Raw genomic sequence first — 12,853 nt, forward strand, 5'->3', positions numbered from 1 at the left:
CACAATGAAAAGTGTTATCGCGTCAACCAGGTTAAGATCAGTTTTTAAAAACAAATTCATAAGTTTACGTTGTATTTCTTTGTATCGTTTTACAGGAAAAAATATTTCCGCTCCCTTTTGTAGTAATAAAATATTTGGGACACTTGGAGGAACTTATTGACTTAACGTTTGATCTATGTCCTGTTGGCCTTAAAGTGCCAGGGCTCATTTTATGGTCCAATCCAGTCCTGGGTGGATAAATATTGGCTTCTGAATGATGGAGAAAGGAAGGAAAATATTTATAATTGTTGGCAAAACTGCGGGGAATAAAACCAGGATCCAGGAGCATAGGAAAAAGCAAACATATTTTGGTAGGCATCCATGGCACAGGATGTCCACTGGCAGAACATTGCACATCTATTAAATGAAAGGAAACTAACAAGCCCTCTCTGAAGACATGATTAGTGGAGAAACCATTGTGTTCCATTAGCCCATGAATCAGGCTTATTCCAAAGAGACGCCGGGCAGTCCTGAGTAAAGCCATATTCTTCATCTTGCATTCAAAAGAAATGTAATTTCTTTTTGACAATTCAGGCAAAACTACATGTGGCCTCCAGATTGTATTGATGACTTGTCTAATCATTTGCCGGCCGACAAACATATTTTGAATGGAACAAAAAAAAGAATTTGAAGCGTTATGATTACCAGGGGATTTGATTATCATCCTGTCTGTTTGACCAATGTTATTGATGCATCCATGTTAGCCATTCACTATTGGTATTATCTTGGTTTTCACTGTGGTAACAGAGATGAAATCAAACTAGTAGAGTTAGTGTGGAAGGCTGTTTGTTTTGGAAATTATGTATTTATGGAAATAATGATGGGTTGGGGGGGTAACAGGGTAAGAGTTTGTGTTTGTGTTGAGTTAAGAGTTATCCATGTATTTCTATAACATTTTCCTATCTCCTGTAAAATGCATCGTTTTCTAGTGTAAACAAAAATGCAATTTTTTGCCTAAGCATTTTGTGCCAATTTCCCCCTCTTTCCCACTCAGGTTGAATAGGGGTCTTACTGCCAACCCAATCAGGAAGTAGTTACATGGTTTCTGCTCCCTGCCTGCATTGTTTAGCTGTCTGTGAACGAGCCTCTAGCGCTATAGATTTTATACAGCTATGCAGTTCCTCTATAAAGCTATTATCACATACGTAAGGCATAGTTGCCAACACTTGAAAACTACTTCCAGGGGCACTTTGTGGCTCTGCTATCGATTACTTACTTGATCACTTACCATACCCACTGCCACAAAGCTCCTCCCACTCTGCCATACCCCCATAATTAGCATAATTTATCTCCACCCAGTTATTATCACCAAGTTCCCACCATCTCTACCATACATTCTTGGTATGCGATAGATACACTTGCAGCCAATCAGTGGCATAAGTAGTTGGAGAATAGGAGAAGAAGGCATCTTTTGCAACAGGGCTGCCTCTTCTCTGTCAGGTAAATGCTGTATTTTATTTTTTGTTTCAGAAGAATACATATTAAAGTACTCACTGCGTACTTTAATATACATTATTTTATAGTAGGAGTGTCAGGATATTGACAGCAATGTATTGGAGCTTTTTAAATGTTTCTCATATTAATGAATTTAGCAAGCTGAGATTGTATGACGTTGTATATACATATTCAAGATCAATCTTTAAAGATATTATATGATTTATGATTTAATCTACTGGATGATTATCAATATTCTACCATGAGACTAGCATATTACATCTCCATTACAATCACCAGGCTGCATCTCTCCGAGAGGGTAGAATATATTACCACCTTTGTTTTACCGCTAATAAAAATAATTATATACTATTCATTTGTGTTCCTATCTTTGAGTGCGAACATATCTTTGTCTATGAAAAAATAATCCAATAGTGTGTTCCCCTGTCAAAGCACAGATGTTATTTTGATCATAAGACAAACTTTATTACTTATTTATATATGCAATAGACACATAGCTTAGGGAATATGAGGGTTTACTTCAGTCAAAAGAAAACATATTTAACATTTGCATTAAAGTGTAAATTTTATAAGTGGAAATGATGATATTTCCACGCCAAATTAAGTTATATATAATATAAAGTGGGAAAAGGCAGCTCATAGGGCTTTATTAAAAAGTAATGTAATTTATTAAGCAGGGATTATATAACATTTTATACTATGTATCTCTGTCTGGAAGGATGCATGCCTTGTAATCCCTAAAGCTTCAGAATCTTCAGAAACCTTGTTTCATTCAATACATCAGAGCCTCATACCGCTCAAATGTTCCATGGCGGAATACTGAAGAATTCTTCTTTCTTCTCCAATAGACATATTATTGGGTTTTAGGGTGGCTCAGACACCTTGGGATGTATGGCTCAATAGCTACTGCATCCTCTTGTTAGTAGAGATGGGTAAGTGGACTGTGGTATGGCCTGGGCCGGCCGAAGACTTAACACCGCCTGGGGCGAAGTTTAAAATGCCGCCCCCCCCGCGTCGGTGTTATTTTAAACTTCGCCGACGCCATAATCTACCACCCCCCCCGGTACTTACCTTTAAACAGTCCTGCGGCGAGTCTCCCTGCTCTGCCACGGTGCCGGCTTGTAATGCTGAGCGCCGGAAATTGACGTCACTTCCGGCGCTCTGCATTACAAGCCGGCACCGAGACGAACAGGGAGACTCGCCGCAGAGGAGAGAGAGGGGCGCCGAGCGGGTAAGCGAAAACCACTCGGTGCCCCTCTCTCTCTCTCCTCCCCTTCAAAAAAAAACAACAAAAAAAAAAAAGCGCTTGGGGCGGCAAGGTGCCGCCCCTTCTAAAGTGCCGCCTGGGGCAATTGCCCCAGTCGGCTCCATTGTAGGGCCGGCCCTGGGTATGGCACGAGTTGAGTCAGAGCCAAGCGACACAAACAAATGAGCCATGCTAAATGCTAAACAGAGTATAGTCTCATGTGTCCAGATGATGTGCCTGAGGCCCCAAAGTGGGAAGGATTGGCAAATATTATTATTATTATTATTAGTATTTTTATCTTTTATTTATATAGCGCCAACAGTTTACGCAGCGCTTAATACAATACATAAAATCAAGGGATATGACAAGACGAGAATTGACAGACTAAGACAAACCGATACATTTGGTGGAGAGAGCCCTGCTCGCAAGCTTACAAATATATTTTGTTTTTCCACAGCAGGTGCTCAGTGGCCATAGGACAAAATTATTAGAAGCGTTTGCTACAGTGAAAATATAATTAAACATTTAGAAGTATATTAAAAATGTAAAAATTGTTTAAAAAATAGCTTTTTAATTGTATGGGGCATTGTATTGTCCAAATTACATTTATGTTCGCTATACATAATACATTGTACTGTTATCTAAAGAGACAGTTTTATGGAGAATCTGTCACTCTGTAAATTATTTATTTGGATAATATTTTTTATTTTGCTTTTTCTATTTGCGAGCAAATTATAACTGGTATGGCGGCAGACAAATGATCCAACAGTAAATGTTCAAAGCAAAATTAGCTAGCTCTGGGTTTAGTATTTGGAATTACTCAAGGTCTGTTACCGATTACTCTATTAATATTTTGGTTTAAATATCTGTAACTGTCATACCCAACCTTGATACATCAAACATTAAGTTTGAATATTTTAATGTAAAAATGTAAATTATATTTTGATGAATTAACAAAAATGTTGTTGAATGTTAGAAAAAAAATGGTTGTTTGTATAGCTGGATTTAAGCGTATTTTACATAGAAGTTTTTCAGAATTTTAGGATGATTCAGTCTTCTAATATAAATAATTACACTTTATCTGCTTGGAATATTATCACTTTATATAAAGTATATCTTTAAGCATTGATCATCATTGTAGGTCAAATCTCTCACTTGCCACAACTTCTTTATGTATTATTATTATACAAACCCTTTTTCTAGATAGTGGGAACTAACTATGGGTGGACAGGATTTTTTTTCTGGATGAAAGAGCCAAGGGCAAATAAACTTACTGAGAGACTCCAGGTGTGTACATAACAGGGTGGTAGATTTATGGTTGTAATGTCTTAAGGTTGCAACAATAATCAGGTAGGCTGTTGCTGTAAACTATGCTCAGTTGGTACTAAGAGGCCCAATGTGTGCATGCTTTCATGTTGTTTACCACAAAGTCTGACCCTGCCATCTATGTGTCCCAGCTGGAATCGAGACTCATCAGACCAGGCAACGTTCTTCCGGTATTCCATTGTCAAATTTTGGTGAGCCTGTGCACCATCCACACAAATGCCTCTCACTGGATATTTTCTCTTTTTCGGACCATTCTCTGTAAACCCTAGAGATGGTTGTGCGTGAAAATCCCAGTAGATCAGCAGTTTCTGCAATACTCGGACCAGCCCGTCTGGCACCAACAACCATGCAAGGTTCAAAGTCACTTAAATCCCTTTTCTTCCCCATTCTGATGCTCGGTTTCAACTTCAGCAAGTTGTCTTGACCACGTCTTCATGCCTAAATGCATTGAGTTGCTGCCATGTTGGCAGATTGGCTGATTAGTTATTTGTGTTAACAAGTAATTGAACAGGTGTACTATTAAAGTGAATGTGTATATATATATATATATATATATATATATATATATATACCGTATTGGCTCGAATATAGGCCGCACTTTTTCCCCCCACTTTAAATCTTTAAAGTGGGGGTGCGGCCTATATTCGGGGTCTAGCGCCCGACGCCCGGGACATGCAGTCCCGAGCGCCGGGCAGGCAGCGGGGTTAGGATACAGATCCCCCGCAGCGCTGCAGGGGACCTGCATCCTACTCCCCGATACGCTCAGACAGCCTCCCCTGCCAGCACTTCCCACGGGAGGAGGTGCCGGCACGGGAGGTTGTCTAAGCGCATCGTGCGGACCGTCCCCCCCCCGGGACGTATACAACTTCCGGTGCCGGCACGGGAAGTTGTATTGCGTAGACGTCCCCCGCCGGCCACGCAAGACACCCGGGAGTCTGCTCCGGTAAGTCGGGGGGGGGCAGAGGAGGACAGCGGTAGCATATCTCGGGGAGGGAGGACAGCGGTAGCATATCTCGGGGAGGGAGGACAGCGGTAGCATATCTCGGGGAGGGAGGACAGCGGCAGCATATCTCGGGGAGGGAGGACAGCGGCAGCATATCTCGGGGAGGGAGGACAGCGGCAGCATATCTCGGGGGGGGGACAGAGTGGCAGCATATCTCGGGGGGGGACAGAGTGGCAGCATGTTTTTTTGGTGCTTTTTTAAAGAAAAAAACTTTTTCTTTAAAAAAGCACCAAACTTTTAGGGTGCGGCCTATATACGGGGGCGGCCTATATCCGAGCCAATACGGTATATATATATATATATATACACATCTATACATCTATATTTATGCCTGTATACATATACAATAAAGTTACAGAGACAATACATATCTGCCCCATCACATAGTTTATCCAGGTGATAAAGACCCTTCTCTCCCTCAACTTTTATTAGACTTTAATGGAAATGGAAATTAATTCAAATTGCTTATTATTTTACAGCACAAATCTAAAGATTTTTTTCACATGTAGTGTTCCTGTTTCGTTATTTCACATTATTATGCATAATTTTGCACAATTTCCATTTTGTCATTGTTCTAGGCCAATTATGCCGCATGAGTTCCCTTGTTTTTACTTTTATTCCTTGGTTCTTTAGAGGATTATTTTCCTCATCTATTCAAGGTCTACCTTATGTTTGATAGGTGTAAAGTCATATTACAAGCTGAGATATTCATTATTTCTCATCTACGATTACGCTTTGCACACCAACATACCAAGCAATAATGAGAATAAACTTTCCCAGCCTTTTAGTTTGACTGCAAATTGAGGACAGATTATTCTTGGTAAATCAATAAATTTCAAGGTAACAGAAAAATCCTGTTGCATTTACATAAAGATATCCACTGTTTTAAGTGAATAAGTCTATAGTGAGTGCTGAAGGCTTTTCATCCACTTTGAGATGGCACCCCATCTTTTTCCATCTGAACGAGCCAAGGTAGGGCACGTTATCTCCGTACTCACTAACCATCCACTTTGCCATTATGGAATGTAATGTACCTCTGGTCAATGACTATAATGACTTTATATGGATTTTAAGGCTTGTGTTGGACCTTCATGGTAGAACCTCTACTGCCTCCTCCTCATTATTCATCATACGCTAAGGGTTACGGTATAGGATTTAGAAGATTTATGGTAGAAGTAAATTAAAATAATTACTAATTACTAATGGCTTATCAGGGAGGCTAAAGGATGAGCTGGCAACTGGAGACCCGTCTTCAGAACTAGAGACTCTAATCCCTTATGTTTCATGGCTGTCCACTAGACTTGTGCATTCGGATTTGCACAATTTGCAAATTTACAGAATTTTGATAAATTCAGCGATTCGTACAAACCCCAGAAAAAGAGCCCAGACCCTCTTCCCCCACAAATTGGACAAAAACAATGCAAAAAGGTCCGAAACACGTGGGCCCACACTCTCATTCTTGTTCACCTTCTTTCTCACACTCTCTAAATGTTTCCCTACTTTTCTACCGATCAGTTTTGCTTCTGCCGACCACTTCTCATCTTCTATATTTGATCTTCTCTTCTATCTTCAATCTGCTATCTTCTTTGTTCGTCCGGAGTATGAGGTTCAGACCATCGTGAATTCCAGATACCTTAGGCTTCTACAATACATGATCCAGTGGAAGAGCTTCAGCCTGCAGCACCCGATATGGGCGAGTATGTGGCTCTGACGGCATTTGCCCCTTGTGCCAGATGGCCAGTCTGGGCCTGAATGCATGTGATATTATTTCACAACTACAATTCAACTCATGACAATAAATGCCTAAAACATATATTGAAGAAAAAATATCACAACATTTGGACTTTATAATTAACGCAGCTCATGTTTTCTGCATTGAGCCGCATGGCTTAAGCTATAAATCTAGCAAAAACAAGCAGGCTTTCCATTAAATAAATATAAATGAAAAAGAAAATGAATTCTCTGTGCAGATATCTTGCAAATAATCAAATCAGTGCCTTAAACTGGAATCAATATCAGCCGATTCAGGGCCAAAGGGGATGTAATGCATTATAAATCAATCATTTATTTGATTTAAATAAACATAAGCAAATACTTAGTACCGAACTGCCAAAGACATCTGGGGCCCTTAACTTGGAATATCTAAACAACGTTGGTCATTTCATAATTCGGTGATTACATGACAACGTTTTAAGGAAAATAGATGCCCCAAAATCTTGAACAGATGAAGTTTGTCTATAAGAAATATTTATATGTAAAGGGACATTAAACAGGGGTGTGACAGTGTACAGAACTTGGCATTCTACCTAGTGTAGACCAGGTGTAGCTTGTACTTCTCAACAGTCTTTACGGAAATGAAAATGGTCAGAGCTACACTTCTTGCGGCATTCCGATAAGGAAAAAGTAACGTGGGCTTAAAGGAGCAAAAAACTATCCTTTTACGTTCCACAGCAATACCAAAGTTATGAGCATAAGGAGAAGTAGAGAATAAGGTTAAGAGGTGCTCTTGATAGGGTGCCAGAATGTACATTCACAGCTTATAGAAAGTACATACTCAGTGTGGATTTACGATAACTAAGACTCTCTTATTAAAATCTGCTAGGTCTCGGAAAACAGATTTCATGGGGTGTAGCCGCATTGGTCTTGGTTCAATGACACATCAAAATTCTAGACTTTCTTGCAGACAAAATATTGCATGTACGCCTCACATAGCTCATAATTAAAGCCTGGGCTGTTTCCATGTCCTAACCACTAGGAAAAGAAAGGCATGTAGTTAATCTTACCACAGGATTCTGCCACAACAGAAGCCCATTACAGCTAATGCAACCCTAGGTTAAAAATATATTTGTTTTTATTGTTCACTTCTTGTGTTATAAGGCATAATGGGTGCAAGATACATCCATAGAGACACAAGGAAATAAACATTGCTGAAGTACAATGTAAAAGTACATACACATTTATTCAAAAAAAATAACAATTTAACTAAACTTTGATTTTTTATTTTTATTTTGAAGGCACAGCCCAGACACAATTACATATGCACTATATGGACAAAAGTATAGGGACACCTGACCATTACACCAACAGAGACTTTTATGACATTGCATTCTAAATATATATACATTAATATGTAATTGGTCCCCCCTTTGCAGTTATAACAACTTCCACTCTTCTGGGAAGGCTTTCCACAAGATTTTGAAGTGTTTCTTTGGGATATTTTGCCCATTTATCAAGGAAAGTACCCGTACCCTACCCAAGGGTATATTATCGGCCCCCACCCCATTACATATAGGGTAGGAGAAGAAGGTGGTTTGCTTTTTTCCTTCTTTTAAGACTGTTGCAAGCTGCAAAATTTGCAGTTGTATGTACTTGCATCACCTCGCAAGCAACTCATATATAAGTGAATATACACTTTACAAGGTTGTAGCATGCAGTTAGGTCACTTAAATTAGCTTAACTTGGCTAAAAAGTGAACTGTTTAGTGAATTAAAATAATAAGATTATAAGATTGTGGTAACTTTTTTATGCTAGAACGATCTTTGGAATAGTGACAAATGGCAACTTTAAACAAATATATTCAATTAAACAGAATGGTTTTTTGATAATAACTTTGTTTATGCTAAAATTCTTTAAAAAAAAAACCCAAAATCTCACATTTTTAAATCCTCTGTACAGAATCTGAAGCTCCTTCTTTGTGAATTTTGTCTGTGCTTCCAGCAACTCAAGCGCTTCAGGGCGATGTCGCACGGTGGCCATTTCCATTTCATCTTCAACATTGTCTGAAGAATAAAGTAGAAGAATATTAAAACAGGAAATATAAATGCAAAGGAAATAACCTTCAAAGTAGAAAGAAATCCCAAATGTGCCCCTATCAGATACAACCTTACTTTATACAACACATCTTTCAGATTGCCCTTCATTTGATTCACATTATTGTAATTTTTTTTACTTGTTTAAAATGTGATTACCATTAATTAATTTGATCTGATTCATGGAAACAGCTCAACAATCCAAAATAACTTCAGTGAAAATAACTTCCGTTTTAAAGCCAACACATGGGCTGATTTTGACACATTACACAATGTTAGAACATTGAGTATTTCAAAATGTTGGAAATGGTGGGTCTTGTGCCTGGCTCTGGCTGGCAAATGAGTTGCTTTTTCCATACTACATAATTACTAGCCTTGCCATGCAGGCCATTTTTTAATTAGTATTTCCCGCTATAAACAGCCTTGAACGCATAAAGTAAATTGCAACGTAAACAATGTATACTCATTGGCTTAAGAAAAAAAGGAACACCAAGACAAACAAGGATAAATATTTATCAGTAATTTAACAAACTAACAGTAATTTAAACAAACAGCTTAACAACATATACATCACTCCAGGTAGCCTGTCAAAAAAAGGTCAGGAGATCAAAGAAAAAATTACATCAAGATGTTCCTCTAGTATCGCAGTTTATTTGCCCAAAAGACTAAAATGGTTGCTACCCATTAAACCCACTGTCAATTAACGCAGTGTATTCTTTTCAAAAATAAATCTTATACTGCTTCTGTGTCTCCTTCTTCTTTTCCACAGCTCCGCTTCTTCTCTTGCCTCTTGTTCTTCTGTCTTCATTCTTTGTCTACTTCTCCCCGTTATCAACTCCATTAACCCGGCTTCTCGAAGCACTTCCTCAAAAGGGGGGAGTTCCACGCGCACTTTGGCCCCTGAGGAGCAGGGGCAGAGGCTGTGCCTGCGGGACGCGCCATGGCAATGCCCTTTGTGGGAAAAGGTCAGAATATTGCAGGATGTTTCTGCCCTTCTCTTTCTCTGCCAATATGTCTGTATTATTCTGGCTTCCTGTAGTATTGCAAAAGGACAGAGCCAGGCCCCGCACCACTGAGATAGCCTCTCCTCGGTTCCTCTAATCGGGGTGTGATTGGAGACTCAGTCCTTTTCAGGAAGCACTCTAGGCAGCCTGGTTTATGGAGCTGTACCGTGGAGAATCGGAAAAGGAAAGAAGACAGAAGAAAAGGCAAGACAAGAAGCTGATCTGCAGAAAAGGAGACAGGGGCACGGGACTGGTCTGCAAAGAAGATAGGGAGACATTGAGAGAGAGTGTGGAAGAGAGTGAGTGTGTGAGAGAGCCTGACAGAATGTGAGAGGGAATGAGTAAGAGTGAGAGAGTACAAGAGAGTGTGAGAGGGGATAAGTGATAGTGTATGAGAATGTGAGAGAGCATGAGAGAGTGAGTGAAAAAGCAACAATATACAAACACAAATTTGGAGCGTTCTATTTTATTTTCTTGTCATTCAGACATTTCTACTAATACAGAAATTGGCAAATTTCATTAAGGTTAAAAGTTCTACGAATCTGAATGCACAAGTCTAATTTGGACTAAAAATACAAGAACATTTTCTTCTGTGAATTAACCAACTCATTTAAAAAATATATATAAATCAGGCAAAACAAAACATACACATAACACACTGTAGCATATAAACATAATATCTGTTTTGTGAAAACTACACATATGTATATTTTGACACGGTTGTGTCTTCAGCGATTTTTGACAGCATTAAATTTCCAAACTTGGGGCCTCTGCATATAATTTTCAAGAAAATACATAAAATAAAAATACACAGAAGTAATATTCCCTATTTAACAAACCCTTATGGAGTAAGAGTGTGGTAAATACCCCACTTAGCATCTATCAAAGCAACCGTTTATGATGGAATATTTTTTTATATCATTTTACTATTACAGGATCACTGAGTAATTTTTATGGAAGCGCTGCTTCAAAAATGTGAACGTGGGTGTTGCTCTGGTATGAAAGAAAATCACATAAGTTGGCTAAGGTAAAATGTTCACATTCACCCTAAAAAAAATCAATGATTATAAAAATAACTGCTATTAATTTCATATAATTACCCTTATTCTATCAAGCCTATCAAAAAGCTTGTGTAATGAAATGAAAAGCCTAACTTCAAAGTCTTGCAAAAGATAACAATTGCTATCTCAAATTACATTTTTCCTTAGCCTTGATATTTTATCATAATGCTTCACCTTTACATGGCAAATTAATGATTATGTACTGCAATCAAAAAGCAAACCTAAAAGGAACATACGTCTGTTCTGGAATATTAATGTCCAGCTGGTGGCCCGTTGGACCCATGCTTCATTCACAAATTTTATATGGTTCTCGTCCTGCTACATTTCTACTACATTTCTACTACAGAACCATGTATATATTCATTGTATTCTTTATCTATGGTCCACATATTGACGCTGCTATGAAGGAAAATGACTTAATAGAACAATATTAGTTTAAAACCTAAAAAATAATCATGTCCAATTGGTAGGCCCACTGGCGACATTTGGTAGTCAGACATTTGGTGGCAAAATGTCACTCGTAACAATTTCATATAATACAGTTTAGCCTATATTCATCCATACAGCATATCTACTCTCTTCCCTGTCCCATATATGTCGTGCCAACAGTAGACATTTAATAAATCCACTAATCTGTTTATTGTTCACTTCTATATTGATATTTATCCCACAACCATGACAGTCGTCATAGTCATTTTTTACTCAGTCTTAACCATTTTTGTTCCTTGTTTTCAAAAATATTTCCACCCTGATCATTCCCGCCTAGCCCACGAATTATTATGTAAACATGTTAAATGGTTTAATTGTTTAATTTTATCACAAATTAAGAAATGTATGGTAAATATGTAATAAATTAATCCAATTAGCCAAGCGACTCCATTCTTGGAGAGCAGAATTTCAGGTAAGTGTCAGATGTGTCTTTTCTGAGTGTTTCTTACAAGTCAATCCCTAGGATCAGGAGCAGACTCTTCAGAAAAGGTAAGAATGTATTAAGGAATGGGATGTTATCTGCAGCGGCTAAGCCTATATGGAAGCTATGATTGCTGTCTGATGCTCCAAGAGCTGTGGAATAGCTGTGAAATTACTGTTACATATTAACCTTTGCCCTCTATGCCGTCAATATCTATGGCACTGCTGCAGCCATCTGTCAAATAAAAAAACCTGGCACTTAGTGGATATTTCTACCCCAATCGCCACTCCACAATAGCATCACCCATTCACTCCACTTCAGTGTTTGAGTGCAATCCTGGAAGTTATTAGCTTGGTAAACCAGTTTGATTATGAACAACATTCATAACCAGCCACCTGTCCTCCCAACACATCAATGGGCGCCATTTACACCGATCTCAGCCCAGGAATCTCCATCAGCCGTTACTATATGCACTTGTGTGGCATAACACAATACCGAACAAAATGTATGGGGTCGAGCAATACATGGCATGGAACCTGACTTTACTCCATCACGTCTGTTATGTAATATGTGTAGCATTGTCACTCAGCTCAACCACCTCGATAGCTTCATCTAAGTGACTGAGACGCATGCTGCCCAATGGCCAGACAATTAGTGTTTTCTGCTGCTAACACAACGAAGCACAGCGGCATGGTTTATCATTTTTAATCCTGCATGATCATGACATTAAGTAATTGGAAGGAGAACTGTCCATTCTATGAGACAGGTGCCACATTAGAACTGCTTTGTATGATATAGTACGACTGCGCTCAGATGCCAACGGCAATTAGAAACAGAAAATTGTTATAGCAACAGAAGTCCGGTCATAAAGCCATGTACTAGTGAGTTGCCATGTGTGTTCCGCTACTTCTGAGACAGGCTGACTCACTGACATAAATCTGATCTACACAGCTGATTACCTCTTTGGGGCCATTGGTACTTAATATTACATACCATCTAT

General features: G+C 38.8%; 1 protein-coding gene across 2 annotated transcripts in view; it reads right to left on the reverse strand.

Annotated features, from left to right (window-relative positions):
- Positions 1–12,853, reverse strand: part of KCNIP4 (potassium voltage-gated channel interacting protein 4) — a 152,291-nt gene that overhangs the window by 13,170 nt on the left and 126,268 nt on the right. For both annotated transcript variants that reach the window (XM_053458329.1, XM_053458328.1), the window contains exon 2: positions 8,724–8,848. In XM_053458329.1, coding sequence (XP_053314304.1) covers positions 8,724–8,848 — 125 coding nt within the window. The remainder of the gene's footprint in view (positions 1–8,723; positions 8,849–12,853) is intronic.

This window comes from Spea bombifrons, chromosome 1, assembly GCF_027358695.1.
Source record: "Spea bombifrons isolate aSpeBom1 chromosome 1, aSpeBom1.2.pri, whole genome shotgun sequence".
In the NCBI taxonomy this organism is placed as follows: Eukaryota; Metazoa; Chordata; class Amphibia; order Anura; family Pelobatidae; genus Spea; species Spea bombifrons.